The sequence below is a fragment of the Panthera uncia genome, assembly GCF_023721935.1.
Source record: "Panthera uncia isolate 11264 chromosome B3 unlocalized genomic scaffold, Puncia_PCG_1.0 HiC_scaffold_1, whole genome shotgun sequence".
Classification (NCBI taxonomy): domain Eukaryota; kingdom Metazoa; phylum Chordata; class Mammalia; order Carnivora; family Felidae; genus Panthera; species Panthera uncia.
In genome coordinates, this window is record NW_026057582.1 from 30,578,744 (window position 1) to 30,597,785 (window position 19,042).

Here is a 19,042-nt window from a genome sequence, read left to right on the forward strand (position 1 = left end):
TACAAGAAACTGTAGTACTAGCTTCAATTTTTTTTTTTTTTCTTTTTGGTTAGCTGACTTTATAGAGCGGCTATATGCTTGGGAAGGTAGGAAGACGTTGGCCAAGACCCCAAACGTGGGAGGTACGGGTTTCGACATCATTTGCTTATGACTACAGACAGGGTTACACGCCGCAGTCCCGATTGCAAACCAGAGTGCCGGAACCAAACCGCCGACACTCGAATTTCCGCCCGGACGCGCTAGCGTGTTACGACGCATCGACTGCTTTTGCCTGGAGGAGGCCTATCAAGGGAGGACCGAGTATCGGGAGACCAAGGAGAGGAGGCGAGTGAAGGACTTCCTCGTGGGGAGGGAGCTCGAGCTGCCGAGATTCGGGAGGCCGCGCTGGGCCTGTTGAGCTAGACGTCCAAGTGCGTCGGAGAGTTCAGTCATGTCTACACAAGCGGTGATGCGCGCCCTGCGCAAGAACAAGACCCTTCGCTACGGAGTCCCCATGCTGGTGAGCGCAGGGAGGAAAACGTGTGGGGCGGGATTCCGGAAGGGGTGGGTCCGGATTCCGAAAAGGGTGGAGCCTCGAGGTGGGCAGGATCCTGGCTGCTAGGGTCTGTGATGTGGCCGTCGGGGAGCAGCAACCTAGGATAGGAAGAGGCTTCTAGGCAGTCTTAAGACTTCTGCCCCCGCCGGTAGTGGGATCTTTTACCCTCCTTAAGAGTTACCAGGATGTGCTTCAGAGAACGAGGTCAGAACCAGCTTTTATTCCAGCACTGGGTGATTACTAAACTTGCCTTTTTAACCTGTTGCTACTCTTTGACGATGCTGTGGATCGTCGAAATAGATATATTTACTTTAACTGTACAATTTCGGGCATCTCTATATTTCAGCTTCCTGGTTTGTGAACTGGTTTAATTCTTCCCGGGTTGTTGTTAGGAGTTCAGTAAAACCTTGTGAATTGAGTGGTTAGCACCGTACCTGCCACACTGTAACAGCTTTCAAAAGTCGCTAAATTATAATTGATAATTTTAAGGCACATTGAAAGTAGTTGTGGTGTTTATATGTTTGTCTACAGCCCTACACCGAGTTCCCTGAAGATCTCATTCATCTTTGAAGATGCAGGTTGAGGTTGACATGACACCAACCAGAGTTGGAATCCAGCCCAACAACCCCTCTTACTTGCTGATCCACCTTGGCAAGTTATTTTGCTTCAGCAAGTCTTGATGTCATAGTAAATGAAACAATTTCAGTACAGCATGTGGACAAAAGCCACTTTGTTTTAAATACATAATAGTTTATTACTTTGGAATGAATAGGTGTTGGTGTAGGTGAAGACACCAGCTTTGTGCATTTTAGCAGAACAAAAGGAGAGAAGTGACCTTAAAAAAAGTTTAAAGAAAACTGCCTTAAAAGGTAGTGTAGTAATTATATTTGTGTAGATCACAGGGCATGTGTAAAAACCATCCTCTCTATAGATTTCTTTGCCCCAAAAAGGAGATCCATTCAGAAGCATTGTGATTGTGGCCACTAACCTGAGGTCACCTGCATGTGCCAGTGAATGCCAGTATGATTTTGTTTCTTATTTTTCAAAATCACCAAAGCCAGATCTTAAAACCACTAGTGTTGAAGTACCTTCTAGATACTTAGAGGTTTCCTGTTTTGTTTTATTTCCTGGAATGGAAAGTACCATAGTAGCCTTTCCCCCAAACATGTTACTCTATATTTGTCTCTATGTCTATACTGGACCTAGAGGACCATGTTTCAAAATATGAATCCTAAACATATAAATAATATTGAAGAGGAAGATGTTGAATTCAGTGCTGTGAAACCCAGCACTACTGGAAAGACCTCAAAAGATACATCCTTTTCATCGAGTATCAGTCAAATATGCCGTAATTTCTGTACTACATTTATCTTTTTTTTTTTTTAATACCTATTAATTTATTTATTTATTTATTTTTTATTTTTTAATATATGAAATTTACTGTCAAATTGGTTTCCATACAACACCCAGTGCTCATCCCAAAAGGTGCCCTCCTCAATACCCATCACCCACCCTGCCCTCCCTCCCACCCTGCCCTCCCTCCCACCCCCCATCAACCCTCAATTTGTTCTCAGTTTTTAACAGTCTCTTATGCTTTGGCTCTCTCCCACTCTAACCTCTTTTTTTTTTTTTTTTTTTCCTTCCCCTCCCCCATGGGTTTCTGTTATGTTTCTCAGGATCCACATAAGAGTGAAACCATATGGTATCTGTCTTTCTCTGTATGGCTTATTTCACTTAGCATCACACTCTCCAGTTCCATCCATGTTGCTACAAAAGGCCATATTTCATTTTTTCTCATTGCCACGTATGTACTACATTTATCTTCAAGCTGAAATTATTTCCTTTCTTGGATAAGTATTAATGCTTCCTAGGATCTTTATTCAACAACATACAGAAGAGGACTTGGAATACCAGGTGTATGTTAATGCTACTTTCCTTCCCTTCTTGTCCAAACCAGGTCGAGTGAAGGTATGGGGTACTGATTCTGGTATTTGGTAAGGGGCTAAAATGTTTTCTTGTAATGGTATATACTGCACTTACTCTGAACAGATGAATGGCAACTCACCAGGAAAAATAATCTATCGGATTTCATATAAGCGGTCGCTGTTGGCATTTAGATAAATAATCTATAGCTAGACTGAATTTTGCACTTCTATTTTGTTTCATTGTTTCCTTTCTTTGTTTTAGGTGCTGATTGTTGGAGGTTCTTTTGGTCTTCGTGAGTTTTCACAAATCCGCTACGATGCTGTGAAAATTAAAGTAAGGACTGTAATTGGTGTTCAGCATGTGTCTGTGTATATGTATGTTCTGGTTTACATGTGTATATGCAGTGTTAAACAGTCTGAGTTTTGTCTTGCTTTTCAAGGTGGCCATATAATCTTTGGACTTTTCCTTATTCTGTAAGACAACATGAGTGATGATCTGGAAATGAATCATGAAATGTAAAGAATTTAGTAATCTTCTTCATCATTGGAAAATTTACAATACTGTATTCTCCAATAAAATGGACTCTGGTGTAGTTGTTTTTAGGATTTAGGAGGGACTGAAGAATGTGGGACAGTTTCACTCCCATTTTATTTCTCCATTTCATATTAATACCAGTAATTTTATAAATTATATGGATATATAAACTGATATACTAACAGTAAAAGAAAATTGTTTTCATTATAAATAATAAATTATGTGTGTGTGTGTGTGTATATATATATAATGCATATATATAACGCATATATATATATATATATATATATATATATATATGAAATTTACAGGTGAGGAAGCTGAGGTTCAGAGAACTTAAGTAACTTGCCTAAGGTTACATGACTATTTCGAGGTAGTGTTAGGATTCTCACCTTCTGTGATTACACGGTTACTTAAAAATTCAAGCCAAGTGTTACATAAGAACCCTGATTAATTCTTTCAGAAGTATGTAGTTTTTGTTTGTGGCCATTTGTGATATTTGAGTTTTTTCCAAGTTATTTATATATGATAAATATAAGATATTTAATATTCATATTATATATAAATATAAATATATATGTGTGATGAAATATATATATGATTTACTACCAATGTTACTGAGGTCTGCTAATGAAATATATATAATATATAATATTAATTAATAATTATCAATAGGAAAATAAAGAGTAAAGGCCTATTTAGTTTTCTCAGTTAATTTTATGATTTAAGAGAAATGCCAATTCCAACTAGTCTTAAAGATATTAGATATTAGAGTAAATATTAAATTTAAAAAGAATGTGTGATTTCTGTGGGGTAATAGAGCAATTATCAACTGTATTAAAAAGTGTCTTTTAGCATCCTACTTATTTTATTAAGGAATTTTTTTCCCTTTCCCTTTAAGATGAAAGTTATAATAATCTGACTTTTGGAAGTGGGATGACTGTACATATTTGAAAAATAATTGAATATTTGTCATATGTATTTATCATGTGGCAGATCCTATAGATAAAGATTCAAGAAATTAGTTCTTACAAAGCTTGTGGCATAATTTAGGCTGGAAGACATCCAGTATAAAAATGTAGTCAAACAAATTACATCATTGCCCAATAAAATGCTATATTAGAGTTTTGCATAAAACATTACTAGAGACATACAGTTTAGACTTGGGAAAGGGGTATCACAGAAGGTTTGCTAGAGGCATTAACCTTTGAATTATGACCCTACGAATGAGTAAGTGTTGGGTCACCTGGGCGGCTCAGTCTGACTCTTGATTTCAGCCCAGGTCATAATCTCACAGTTTCTCACAGATCTCAGAGTTTGTGGGTTGGAGCCCCATGTGGGACTCCACATGCTGACAGAATAGAGCCTGTTTGGGATTCTCTCTTTTCCTCTCTTTCTTCCCCTCCCTTGAGCACGTGTACGTGCTCTCTCTCTCTCTCTCTCAAAATAAACTTTAAAAAAAAATTGGATGAGTGTTAGCTAAATGTTGAAAATGATATTCTATAACACAGGAGGAGTATTGGGCATATCGTCAGATGTTCATTTTAGAAATCCCTCTGGCCATGGATGGGACAAGACAGATGGGGATTGAGCAAGGTGGAAGGGGAGAGTTGAGACCTGTTAGGGTGCTTTGGCAGTAGTACACATGGACAGTAATGAAACTTGAAATAAAATATTTGCAATGAAGTTAGAAATAAGTGGGTTCCAGAAAAAAAATTTTTAGTAGCTAATTGATAGTATTTGATGACTAATGTGATGTATATAATATAAAAAAATGAATATGTCTTGCCCAGCTTGAGGTTTTGGTTTTGTGGACTGGATAAATGATGATGCCATTCACCGAGTTAAGGAGAGAGAATGAGGGAGATTGCATTAATAGGAGAAGTTTAGAAGATGGGCTTAAAGAGAAGAAAGGTGAAATAGAATGAGGTTCATTGCAATTGAGAGGACAAGGTTGGTTGACGAGAACAAGGTTGAGAGGATGCGGTTGGTCAAGTCTATGGGAGGAGGCTGAGTGGACAGAGTTCAAGTGAGAAGGATCAGAGGACAAGACCTGAGATTGAGAAGTCCAGGTTGGTTGATGTTCAGAAGTCAAACTCAGATGAAGTCAAGAGTCAGTGTTTGGGTGAGATTGAGTTCAGACAAGATAAAGAGGATAAGGTGGACTGAATGTGAGAGGGATTAACAGGATGATTCATTGAGGTTAACTGGGGTTATTAGGGTTGAGAGACCAAGAGCAAGGGGGAGTCAAAAGGACAGAATTGCTGAGAGTAAGGGGGGGATCAAGTCTGAGGTTGAGAGTACAAATGTCGTTGAGAAAGACTAGGATAAGTTCAGCTGAGAAGTGTTGAGAAGGGTGGAGAAAGACAGTATTGATTTGGAGTGACTGGCCATCTTAGTTTGCCTGGAAATGTCCTGATTTTAGTACTGAAAGTCTGGCATCCCAGAACACAGAAACTCCTGCTTTTCAGTCATTGGTAAGGAAAGTGGAAAGGAAAGTACAGAATCCAAGAGGTGGGCTAAAAAAATGAACTGAAAGCACTAGCTTTCAATTCTCGTGTGAAATACATAGGGCATAGTTTATGCCATTCTTTTGTTTTTTTTAAGGTTACTTATTTATTTTGAGAGAGACCGAGTGCAAATGGGGGAGGGGCAGAGAGAAAGGGGAATAGAGGATCTGAAGTGGGATCTGAAATGGGCTCTGTGCTGACACCAGAGAGCTCAACGTAGAGAACTGGATGCAGAGAGCGGAACGCAGAGAGCCAGACGCAGAGAACCCAGACTCATGAACTGTGTGATTTTGACCTGAGCCACCCAGACACCCCTTATCTACCTTATCGCCATTCTTAGTGGTGGTGGTTCTTTTTTGTTCTCCTGACTCTTAATACTAACAACCATGGAACTACAATAATGGACCATCCATTGTTGCATCGCTCCAAGTAATATGACCTAAGTGTGCATATAAGTGCATTATAATCCTGAGTATTCTTTCTTTTTCCTTTGAAATTTTTTTTTTCAACGTTTTTTTATTTATTTTTGGGACAGAGAGAGACAGAGCATGAACGGGGGAGGGGCAGAGAGAGAGGGAGACACAGAATCGGAAACAGGCTCCAGGCTCCGAGCCATCGGCCCAGAGCCTGACGCGGGGCTCGAACTCACGGACCGCGAGATCGTGACCTGGCTGAAGTCGGAGGCTTAACCGACTGCGCCACCCAGGCGCCCCTCTTTTTCCTTTGAAATAGAGCTAGTTTAATTCTTAACATTGTTAATGTTGTGATCATGTTTTCTAAGATTTAGATAATGAGAATGAGAACAATTACAATACCAATGCCAGCATGGTCCAAACATCACTGAAAGAGAAAGCCAAATGACTGTGTTATTTTTTTTAATGTTTATTTATTTTTGAGAGAGAGAGCACAAGTTGGGGAGGGGCAGAGAGAGAAGGAGACACAGAATCTGAAGCAGGCTCCAGGCTCTGAGCTGTCAGCACAAAGCCTGACATAGGGCTTGAACTCCACTGAACGCAAGATCATGACCTGAGCTGAAGTCAGACACTCAGTCAGACTGAGCCACCCAGGCGCCCCTATTCTTAATATTCTAACACTTTACTATTACTCAATTAAGAATAGGCTGTTTTTGTTTTGTTGTGGTTATTTTTTCTTGTGTTGTTTCAGGCTGAGGACTCTTGCTTTTCTAAATATTACTCAGTTAATTACTGGTCAATTATTTAATTATATCCCTTCCTCCATTCTCTCTGTTCTCTAATTCTGAAATCCCCAACAGAACTATATTGGGGCTTTTAGATGTAGCTTTCATCATAGGCCTTCTCTTTCCTTCATCCCAATTCTTGTGCATTATTCTAATGGTATTTCTAGTGTATTAATGATCTTTTTTTTTTTTTTTTAATTAAGTTTATTTATTTTGAGAAAGAGAGAGCATGAGTGGGGAAAAGGCAGAGAGACAGAGAGGGAGACAGAGAATCCCAAGCTGGCTCCACCTTCAGTGTGGACCCTGACACGGGGCTCAATCTCATGACCTTGGGATCATGACCTGAGCTGAAGTCGGACACTCAATCAACTGAGCCACCCAGGCACCCTAGTGTATTAATGGTCTTAAGCTGTGTTCAGTTACTATTCTGCTATTCCATTTATTTTAATTTGGGTTCTGTTGTTTATCAATTTCAGTGATCACATTCTTCTTTCCTCAACACTTTGCCACGCATAGGTAACATGGCATCAGCTCCTGTTTACTACTGTGGACTCTTGTTGAATTTTTTCTTCGATGCTTCTTTATTTCAGGTGTATTGAAGGTCTTATTTTTTGTTTTCAAGAGCAGCACTATACTTATTAGTATTTTTATGTTATTTTGTTTGTATTTTATGTTATTTATCATTTAGGGTGGTTGTTAACAGCATGGACTCTGGAGGCAGAGGGCCAAGTTTCAAAGCCAGTTTCTTCCTCTTCAACAAGCGATTCGAACTCCTTGTGTCCCATTATCTTCACTTGTGATCATCATCATAATAATTATCTCATAAGTTTCGGTGAGGATTACAAGAGATAATGTATGTCAGAATGCCTGGCATATGAAGAGTGCTGGCGAATACAGGCTGCTGATAATTACAGTAGTGGTGGTAGTACGTTAGCTGTCATTACGCTATCGGGTGGGAGAGATTTTGTCGTGTGTTTGTCACCTGCCACACCTCCCCAGCCATCCCTTATATAACTTTTTACATTCACAGTTGAATGTAAGAGACTTGAACAACTTACGGCTCCTCTTTCTTTTCTACAGATTGATCCTGAATTAGAAAAAAAGCTGAAAATGAATAAAGTGTCATTGGAATCAGAGTATGAGGTACATACGTTAATATGTATTGTATCTTAATACAGCCTCTCTTTTGTAACCGTCTTCCCGGTCGGTGACTGATTCGCTCTCTCTTAAGGTTAACGGAAATGATTACCAGTGCAGAAGAAAATTATTTATCTTAAACAGTATGGTATTGGGGCAACTATGTAGTCATTTGGAAAGAAAATAAGGATGGATCTATATTTCATATACTATAAATGGATGAATTCTAGATGGAACAAGAATTTAAAAATAAAAAAGCAATGCTAAAAATACTAGGAGAAAAAAAAATGGAGATTCTTTTCTGTGGTCTTGAGTCAGAAAAGCTGATTTAAATGTGATACAAAATTCCAAAGCTTTACAGGGAAAGATTGATGAGTTTATATATAAAAATTCAAAAGTTCAGCCTTAAAAAATGTATATAAAGTCACTGGTTAAATGAGACATCCTAAAACTGTTGTTTATCTTATCATGATGAATTAATTTAAATATGAAGAGCGCCTGCAGATCAATACGGAAAAGTTTAACAATTTAGGTGGGCAGTAGGAACATGGGCAAAGCGTGTAAAGACTACAGAGAAAAGGAAATAAATATCATTCTTAGACATATAAAGAGGTACTAAACTTAGAGGAATGTTAGTTAAAGTTATAATGAGGTGTCATTTTCCACTCATCTGATCAGAAACCAAAGTGTTTAATATAGGATGTGGTGAGGAGGGTGTGCTCCATTTCTTGGAGTCTGTTCGTTTTTTTGACTGTGGGTCATATTTTCCCATTTCTTTGTATGTTTGATCATTTTTGCTTGAAAGGTGAACATTATAAATAATACATTGAAGAACGTCGACTCTCATTTTAGCAGGCACTTCAATTATTGGCTGATCATTTTGAGCTCGGTTTTGTCTTTTTGAGGGAGGATCTGTGGAAAGTCTTTGGCGTTCCCTAAACTGCTGTAACCCTATGAGACTCATTCTCCAAATTGCCTCCCCAGAGGATGTTGTCAGAGCTTGGCCTTAAGCTCTGTTGGACCGAGTCTAACGCGGGTCTTCCTCTTGGCATGATCCTTATTTCTAAAGACTAGCTTTTGGTGCCTAAGCTGTATGCCAAAGGAGCAACTCGGTGTTAAAGAGAGGTCCCACACCAGCAGGGCTGAAAATCAGTATTGACACTGCTTTCTTCTTGATTCCGTTCCGTGCTCAGTTCTGTAGCAGTTGGTTAAGTGGTAAGCCGTAAGTGGTCTTGCCCACCACGTGTACAGTGTAGTCTTCAGTGACCGTACATGTTTTGCAGAATTCCACAGAGACTCTTTCATTCACCAAAGATCTTTGAAGACTTGGAACCCTCTCGCGTGAAGTTGTTTTACCAACTTGCATCCCATCGAAGAATTATTCTTCAGTTCTCTTGAGCATATATCTTACATTACCTGGGTAGAGGCCATTATTCTTTCTTCAGACCTTTTTGTAACTGAATCATTTCATAACTAAACTTTAAAATAATTTACTCTCCTGCACCTTAAATTAGTACAATCTTGTTCATCCACATATATTTAATACAGACATCCTATAAGTGAAATTTAGAGAGTGGTTAAGTTCTCTGCTTCCCCACTAGTTTTTCAAAACCTGTAACTTGCTCCTTCTCAGTCTATAAGCACTATGTCAGTAGTGATGGCTCTGGAGGGTTTGTCTGGGGATAAATTTTCCTTTACTTATTTTGGAAATCATAGAATTTGAGAACTGAAGAAACCATGTAGACCATTTGGTCAAGCCTTTTTATTATTACTTAGGAGGGAATAGTGCCCAGACAGCTTAAATCACTTGTCCAAGGTTATACAGCTTCTTTTTTTTTTTTTTAATGTTTATTTTTGACAGAGAGAGAGAGAGAGACAGTGTGAGTGGGGGACGGGCAGAGAGAAGGAGGGAAATGCAGAATCCAAAGCAGACTCCAGGCTCTGAGCTGTCAGCACAGAGCCTGATGCGGGGCTCGAAATCGTGAACTGCAAGATCGTGACCTGAGCCAAAGTCGGATGCTTGACTGACTGAGCCACCCAGGTGCCCCAAGTTATACAGCTTCTTAGTAAAAGAGAAATGCTCCTTTTTATTTTTGTTACCAGGGTCCATGTAAATTTATGTCATTTTCCTTATCTTTGGATATAAGCTATTCTGTGTTCTGTGAGTCTCTTTTTCTATATTATTTCAGCAGTAATTCGAGAACAGATAAAGCAGTTGTAGAAAACTTGTTGTCAGAGTGGTGTTGAAGGGTGAAGAAACCTTTATATTCTTCCCTTTATCCTACCTCTGTGCTGAGAGATACTTCACACTCACTGAAGGTACAGTGATCCAGACTGGTTGAAACTAGGTTTTACTGACTGAAAGGGATTGGCTCACGGCAGCTCTGGGGAATGTCTTTTCATTCTCTGGCTCAGGCTCATTTCTCATGTGCAGGACAAATCATCTTGGCCTCTTTTCTTCCTTCTAGCAGGCATTAGGGTCTCTACCTTTGTTTTTCCCCTCTTACTTACTACCATTACCCATGCTAACCCATGCTAGTCATTATTATGTTCGTTTAACCTTCGGAGCTGGATTTTTGTTTTCCCAGCTTCTTCCCTTTCTTTGTATTCTCAGAAATAAAGCATGTAGACCCTCTATAATTTGATAATTTTATTCTGATGGGGGGGAAAGATAGTCTAATTAACATGACTAGCAAGCGAGAAAACTTCCAAACCCTAAGAGATATGCCATTTTTTCAATTATTATGCGTGATATGCAGTTGATTTGTTTGCTAAAATTGGATTTTTTCCACTCATTTATTCATTGATGAATCAGTGATGTCCTAATCAAAGCTACATGCCTCCTACACTAATATATATGCTTTAATTTTTGTGGCTATATAGAAAATAAAGGATTCCACTTTTGATGACTGGAAGAATATTCGAGGACCCAGGCCTTGGGAAGATCCTGACCTCCTCCAAGGACGAAATCCAGAAATCCTTAAGACTAAGACTAAGACAACCTAAGTGGATTCTTTTCTTTCTTTCTTTTTTTTCTTTTTGACAAAAATGCCATCCACTGGAATTCTTGCTACATATTCAGTGGGAAGAAAATCTCAGACCTGCAGAAGCCTGGATGTGAGCAATGTGATGACAGATACTTTTGATAAAAGTCAAAGTAACATTACACAGTGATTTTATGTCAAACCTATGTAGAAAAATAATACTGATCACAGGCTGATAAGAGTTTTGGTTTTGCTTATAATACTACTAATCAGTCTCCAAAGTCTTAACCTGATGATTGCATTGATACCATTAGAACATGTTAAGAAAATACCTCTCCAGACTGAAAATATTTGAGAAAATATTTGAGAAAATATCCAGAAAATATTTGTCGACCACATATCTGCTAAAAGACTCCTATCTAGAATATATAAAGAGCTCCAAAAACTCAATTGTAAAAAAGCAAACAATCCAATCAGAAAATGGTCAAAAGACATAAAGTGACATTTCACTGGAGAGGGCATATGAATGGCAAACAGGCACCTGAAAAGAATGATTGACATCTCTGGTCATTAGGGAAATACAAATTTAGACTACACTGAGAAATCACTACATATTTATTAGAACAGCTAAAATAAAAAAGGGACAATTCCAAATGCTGGCAAAGATGTGGAGAAACTAGATCTCAAACACATTGCTGGTATAATGTAAAATGGTACAAGTGGTCTAGAAAATTCTTTGGCAGTTTCTTTAAAAACTGCATAGGGGACTTCAGTTTCCGGTCCAACAGATAGGAACCTTGGAAGTCACACGTCCCATCCTCACACAAAGGATAAGCTGAAAAAACTGAAAATCAACAACTATTCTTTGATCCATGAGAGAATTGAGGACACAGAACAAAACCACCACTGGAAAATTTGAGACGCACAAATACAGAGGATCACAGGTTACCTGGAGGAGAAACCACCTGGAAGCCACACCAGGTAGGAATGCTTAAAGGGTAATTGCCTAATTACTGGAGACTGAGCATGGACTAATTTGAGTTAAAAACTCCTAGAGACCAGGCCAGGGGCACACTTTGATGAGGTTTACTTCCTGGGGCCCCACCAGGTTCTTGCAGTGAATATTAGAGGAAAATCTTGTGATTTCAGTAGGGGGAGGAAAAATTAACTATTCTGAAATATGTCCCCTAAATTTTGTTCTCTTTAACAAAAGCCTGGCCTCAAAGGAGACTTTTGCTAGAGACTAATCACACTGGATTTTACCAGAGTCTAACCAACTCTGTAGTAAGGGAAATACCCGACATCAGCCCCTCCTAGCCTTCCTGTTCACCTAAATGGGGTGAGGATGTGGGGAGGAAGACTGAAAAGTAGTCGTGAAGGTCATGTGGGACCACGATGACTAGAAGACTGAGACCTAATCATAAGATTATAGAATGTTCCCCTCCCCCTTCACATTACCACCACATCCCTAAAGGTTCTTCACCGGAGTTTCTTTTACCCAGTCCAACTGGATATCATGTCCAACTTTGAACAAAGAAACTACAAGGCATTCTAAAATACAAAAGGCACAGTTTGAAAAGGCCAAGCATTATAATCAGATTCATATATGGTAGGAATATTGGATTTATCAGATTGATACTTTAAAATAACTATGATTAAGATGTTTAGAGTTCTGATGGAAAAAATACACAAAATGCAAGAACAGATGGGTAATGTAAGCAGTGAGATGGAAGTTTTAAGAAGTAAAGGGAAATTCTAGAAATCAAAAACCGTGTAACAGAAATGCCTTTGATAGGGTCATCCATAGAATAGACATGACTAAAGAAAAAAAAAAAGAATAGACATGACTGAGGAAAGAGAGGGAAATGATACCAGAAAGTAGTTAAATCCATAAGAAATGACAAAAGAGCACTGATAAAGGTAATTGGGTAATTATTTTTTACGAAGTACAACTACAGGGGCACGTGGGTGGCTCAGTTGCTTAAGTATCCAACTGTTGGTTTTGGCTCAGGTCATGATCTCACAGTTTGTGAGTCCAAGCCCCACATCAGACTCTGCACTGACAGCATGGAGCCTGCTTGGGATTCTCTCTCTTCCTTTCTCTCTGCCCCTCCCACCTCTCAAAATAAATAAACTTAAAAAAAAAGTACAATTACAATTTTTCCCCTTCTTAATTTGTTTAAGAACAAGTAGAACCCTTTCTATAAAATGTATTTTGAGATCTACATATAGAAATGTAATATATTAGACAATAATACAGTAAGAGAATGGAGTGGGAATGAAGCTTTATTGGGGCAAGGAAATGATACCAGATAACTGAATCCACAGGAAGCAAAGAAGAGAACCAAACATGATAAATAAGAAGGCTAGTATTTAAGTTTATAAATAATTTTTTAAAACTTGTTCCAAATACATAGAAGAGCATAAATCAATAATTATAACGTTTGTTGGGTTTGTGAAATGCATAGCTATAATATGTATAAAAATAATAGCACCAAGAAAGTAGGGAAAGATCAGGGTAAATAGGAAGAAAGTTTTTATATCTTACTGGAATTAAGTTAGTATAAATCTGAAGTAGATTCTGGTAAGTAATATGTATATTGTAAGCCCTTGAGTAAGCTTTAAGAAAATCACTCAAAAATGTAGTTAAAAATCATAAAAGGTATTAAATGTTACACTAGAAAATATCTTCCTAATACAAAAGAAAGCAAAAGAAACAAATACAAAAGACAGGTAGAAAATAGTAAAAATAGACGAAAGGGTACTTATCAATTTACATTAATGAAATTTTTTTTAATGTTTATTTTTGAGAGAGAGAGAGCATGAGCGGGGGGGGGGGGGGGGATAGAGAGGGAGACACAGAATCTGAAGCAGGTTCCAGGCTCTAAGTTGTCAGCACAGAGCCTGATGTGGGGCTCGAACCCACAAACCGTGAGATCATGACCTGAGCTGAAGTTGGATGCTTAACCGACTGAGCCATCCAGGTGCCCCTATCAATTTACATTAAGTAAATTGAATTATTTACATTAATTAAATTGAATAAAAGAATTATATTCACAAATTTAAAAGCAGAGATTGACAGAATGGATAAAAAAACATGATCCAGTTGTATGCTGTCTACAAGAGGCTCACTTTAGATTCAGAGACACTGTAAGTTCAGAGTATAAGGATGGAAAAATGTATACCATGCAAATAGTAACCAAAGGGAGCTGCTTTGGCTGTCTAATATCAGAAAAAGTATACTTTGAGGCAAAAATTATTCCAAGAGACAAAGAAGAACATTTTATAATGATAAATGATCAATAGTCAAGATACAACGATTATAAAACATATATACAACTAACAACACATTCCAATAATATAAGAAGCAAAAATGTAGAAAAAGGCAATTTTATAATTACAGTGGGAGACCTAAGTACTCCACCTTTAATAATGGATAGAACAACTAGGCAGAAGACCATCTATCTACGTTAATAGAAGACTTGAACAACACTGTAAACCAACTTGACCTGACATCTATGGATTACCCAACAAGAGAAGAAGACATTCTTTTCAGGTGCGCATGAAACATTCTCCAGGATAAACTTTTTGCCATAAAACAAGCCTCAATAAATTTAAAAGGATTTCAATCATACTAATTTCAAACATGTTCTAGGACTGTAAGAAATCAACTATAGAGAAAATTTTGGAATTTTACATGTATATGAAAATGAAATGTAATTGAATGTCCCAACTGGTTGGAGAAAAAATCAAAACGGAAATAATAAATACTTTTAGGTGAATCCAAATGAAGATACAACATACCAAAACTACGGGATGTATCAAAACAGCACTTAGATTGAAATGTGTAGCTATAGACATCTATTTCAAGAAAAGATCTCAAATTAGTGACTTAGCGTTTCACCTTAACACAGTTGAAAAAGAAGAGTAAACAAAACCTAAAGCAAACAGAAAGTAAATAAAGATTAGAAAGAAGTAAACGGAAGAGAACAGAAACACAATAGAGAAATCCATGAAACCAAAGGTTCTTTTTTTTTTTTTTTTAACATTTATTTATTTTTGAGACAGAGAGAGACAGAGCATGAACGGGGGAGGGGCAGAGAGAGAAGGAGACACAGAATCGGAAGCAGGCTCTGGGCTCTGAGCCATCAGCCCAGAGCCTGACGCGGGGCTCGAACTCACGGACTGCGAGATCGTGACCTGAGCCGAAGTCGGACGCTCAACCGACTGAGCCACCCAGGCGCCCCCAAAGGTTCTTTTTTTTTAAGAGCAACAAAATTGACAAGCCTTTAGATTGATTAAAATAAAAAAAGAAACAAGACCCAAATTATTAAAGTCAGGAATGTAAGGGGGACATTACTAGCAACCTTACAGAAATTAAAAGTTAAAAAAACTTTAAGGGAATGCTATAAGCAATTCTATGCCAATGAGTTAGGTAATTTAGGTTAAATAAACAAATTCCTAGAAAGACACAAACTACCAAAACCGATTCAAGAAGGAATATAAATCTGAATAGACCTATAACAAGGTACTGAATTGGTTTAAAAAAAAAATACCCACAAAGAAAAACCCAGACCCAGATGGCTTTGTTGTGAATTCTACCAAATATTTAAAAGAAGAACAAATGCCAATTCTTTACAAACGTTTCCAAAAAAGTAGCAGAGAATGGAACATTTCCTAACTCATTTTATGAAACTAGTATCCTGATAAAAATACCAAAGACATAACAAGAAAGTTACTGACCAATACCTCCTGTGAATGTAGATGTAAAAACCCTCAACAAAATATGAGCACACGAATCCAGTAACACAGAGTTATACATCATGATCAAGTGAGGTTTATCTCAGGAATGCAAGATTGACAACATTAAAAAATTAGTACGTAATACCACATCAATGGAATTAAGAGTAAAAACCACATAATCCTATCAAGATGCAGAAAACCACTTGACAGAAAATAAGCTCTTTTCTGCCACAGGGAACTAGTGAGGAACCATAGTGAGGAACGTTACATTTGATAATTTAAATATACATGTATAGTCTTGGGAAAAATATTTAACTACTTGGTGGCCCTGTTTCCTCATGTGGAAAATGGGAATAACAGTAGCAACATCATAGAGTTGATGTGAGTTAGTTATGTAAAGCTTAGAACAATGGCATAGAGAAAGTACTTGACAGATGTTAGCTATTAAATAGGTAACAATTATTAGTAATAACGAAGTTCTTAACAAAATGTCACACCTAAAACAGTATTTTAATAACATTGCACAGACATCTATCAGTAACAATCCTGTGTGGAAAGATCTGCATGATCTATGTCCCTTCTGCAAACAGCAAAGTTCAGTGGGAAAATACACAAACTGATAGACTTGAACTGGAATCTTGTCAGTTTGTCAGATTACAAACATGACAAACAGATTACAAATCTTACACAGATTACATAACCCACTTCAGTCTCCGTTAACTTGCCTGTGAATTGGGAGTTTTGTAGTTGTCTCAGCCAGTTAACCTAGTGAAGTATGCGAGGCACTCAGTAGAGAAACAGGCAGAGAAGATAGGTGATAAAGGAGTGGTTGGTACTATCATTGACCAGTAGATGAAAAATGGTTTGCTTACAGATGATAGACATTCTGTCTGAAGTCATGGCTTCAAATAATTCATTAAAAACTTTTTTTTTTTTAAAGAGGTTAGAGTGGGAGAGAGCCAAAGCATAAGAGACTCTTAAAAACTGAGAACAAACTGAGGGTTGATGGGGGGTGGGAGGGAGGGGAGGGTGGGTGATGGGTATTGAGGAGGGCACCTTTTGGGATGAGCACTTGGTGTTGTATGGAAACCAATTTGACAATAAATTTCATATATTAAAAAAAAAAAACAAAACTTTTTTTTTAACTGATTTTCTGCCTTTTGACCCTTAAACAATGTTTAAACCTTCTAGCTGCCTCAGCAAATGATAGGGGGAAAGTGGACGACAGATTTCTGCAGTGGGATTTTTTAGACTGTAAGAGTGGAGACTAGATTCGAGGACAACAGGGTTGAGAGGCACGAGACGTCTGTGATGCTCCCATCCAGCATCCCGGTGTGAGAAAGCCTTAGAGTCACTGCCTAACGCCAGCAGAGGGCGTGCTAAGACCACACAAGACTGAATTTGGCGGCTCTGACTCCGTGAAGCCCAGCCCCGGCGTAAGGCTGCTCTCTCTACAGGGGTCCCATAATCCTGAATCCTGACTGTTCCCCCTCTGCATTCTCCCTTTAGATCCCGTGGGGCCAGGAGATTCCAGGCTGGGCGAATCACCTCGGCCGCCTCAGCTACTTGTGTCCTCTGTGTGCAGAGTTGGCTCCCCAAGGACCTGCCGATGCCTTCAGCGCATCAGAACCACATGAACCCTGCACTCCACAACCAGGAGTCCTAACAAAGCACAGACGAGAAAATCTTCCACATCTGGTGTTCTGAGGAGCTGCCAACCAGCTGGGCTCTACTCCCTTTCTACAGCTATTCCCTCTGCCTTCGTGCTTTGTGCTCCGCTTTCTCCTATTTTTTTCTCACCTCCCTTTTCTTGCCAACATAAACCTTGACACCAGAAACCAGGGCTCCTGAGCATCAGATGCCTGCAGGCAGTAATAATCAAAGCTTCCTGGTGGGCCGTCGAACCTGCTGCTTCACAAACATCCTGCTCCCCACAGACACATGTACACATACCCAGACGCACATGGTGGGCACCTGAGTGGGGAGGGACCATCTGGGACAGTGGCCCTGGCAGGTAGCTCTGAGGTCTGCCCTCAGCAGCATGAGTCACCAGTCCATGTCATCGCCGGGGGGCATGTTTACTCCTGTGCCATAAAGGGATGATGTCCTTGCACATTGCCTTTTCCTTGATCTGGAGAATTCCTTCGGGGCAAATCAAGTTTTCCTCAGGCATTGGGGAACAAGAAAAGAAACTCCCAAATCCTACACTGGACACCGTGTGTGAGAAAACACCCCACTTTCGGAAATCCCAGCTCTTCACCAACAAAGGCCCAGCAGGGAGGTTCTTCAGGCTTGTTTGGTGATTTTTGTGGGAAGGGCCTGGGCGAGCAGACTAAGTATATTGGGAAGCACACAGGGAAAACATCTTGAAAAAGTGGTGTAAAGGTGTCCACTCCTAAGCAGTTCCTTGGACTTTACAGTATTGTGAAGGCCCCAAGGGCAGCCTTCTGTCCCCTATCTGCTTCTTTCCTTTCCCATTAAGGAAATCAAGAAGCACCACAGTTGTCTTGTTCCCTCTTTCCCCCTTTTCCTTTGCTAATTGCTTTTACCATGATCTTTCTCTTAAGTTCTGGTATGTAAAGATCAGAGAAGCCCATAGATAGCCAAGTGTCAATCCATGCACTCAGGCCACAGTTGGCCCCAGAAAATAACATCTCCTACTCTTTGCTAGAAAAAAATCTAGACGCTTCATCAGTTTATGCCAGCTAAAAGCCTCCGTTTCTCCTACAATTGAGGTAGGGCCTGCATTTATTAAGGTGTCAGAATAAGAGAATGTGAAATTTTCTCAAAAGATCACCCATCTTTGAATAAGATCCTTATTTTACAGAAGAGGAATATGAAGCCAGAGGAAAAGAGACGAGTTGCCCAAGGTCACCCAGGTGATTAGTAGATGATTCTGGGCTGAACTTTAGTTATCCTGACTACCAATTGAACAAACCCTCCTGTTCACTCGCAGTTCAAAGGGTCGGGTAGGGACCATTATTTTTTTCTAAAGGTCATAAAGCCTGCATATCTCCATTTGTGACTATGTGTGAGGATACAAGCTCCTGAGAGCAGGGACACTGTTTTTGACATTTGTAACAGTGCTAGGTGAACACATGCTAAAAAATGTTTATTCAATGAAGAATGTTAAAACAGGCTCCACCTGGTATAGTTCAGGCTCCTCTAGTGGGCAGCACAGAGCCAGAAGCTTTAAAACAGCTCAGTTCTGGGGGCACCTGGGTGGCTTGGTCGGTTAAGCGTCCGGCTTCGGTTCAGGTCATGATCTCACGGTCCCTGAGTTCGAGCCCCGCGTCGGGCTCTGTGCTGACAGCTCAGAGCCTGGAGCCTGCTTCAGATTCTGTGTCTCCCTCTCTCACTGCTCCTCCCCTGTTCATGCTCTCTCTCTGTCTCAAAAATAAATAAACGTTAAAAAAAAAAAAAAAAGTAACTGCTCTCTTTAAAACAAACAAAAAAACAGCTCAGTTCTGGGGAC

At 39.2% G+C, this 19,042-nt stretch overlaps 1 protein-coding gene across 2 annotated transcripts; it reads left to right on the plus strand.

Annotated features, from left to right (window-relative positions):
• Positions 1-18,973, plus strand: LOC125909390 (cytochrome c oxidase assembly protein COX16 homolog, mitochondrial). 2 transcript variants are annotated; one of them, XM_049612563.1, is made up of 5 exons: positions 172-499; positions 2,723-2,794; positions 7,784-7,846; positions 10,724-11,805; positions 17,077-18,973. In XM_049612563.1, exons 1-4 carry the CDS (start codon positions 431-433, stop codon positions 10,844-10,846), a joined length of 327 nt encoding a protein of 108 aa, XP_049468520.1. In that variant the 5' UTR covers positions 172-430; the 3' UTR covers positions 10,847-11,805; positions 17,077-18,973. The 2 variants fall into 2 exon arrangements, with proteins under 2 accessions (XP_049468519.1, XP_049468520.1); XM_049612562.1 differs by lacking the exon at positions 10,724-11,805 and having other exon boundaries at positions 1-499.
• The last annotated feature ends 69 nt before the right edge of the window (positions 18,974-19,042 follow it).

What these genes read in the sequence shown, in the direction of transcription:
- LOC125909390 (XM_049612562.1), top strand. Translation starts at nt 431, where the DNA reads ATGTCTACACAAGCGGTGATGCGCGCCCTGCGCAAGAACAAGACCCTT. An exon ending in ACGATGCTGTGAAAATTAAA is followed by an intron (nt 2,795 to 7,783) that starts GTAAGGACTGTA and finishes TCTTTTCTACAG; the next exon opens with ATTGATCCTGAATTAGAAAA. An exon ending in CATTGGAATCAGAGTATGAG is followed by an intron (nt 7,847 to 17,076) that starts GTACATACGTTA and finishes TTCTCCCTTTAG; the next exon opens with ATCCCGTGGGGCCAGGAGAT.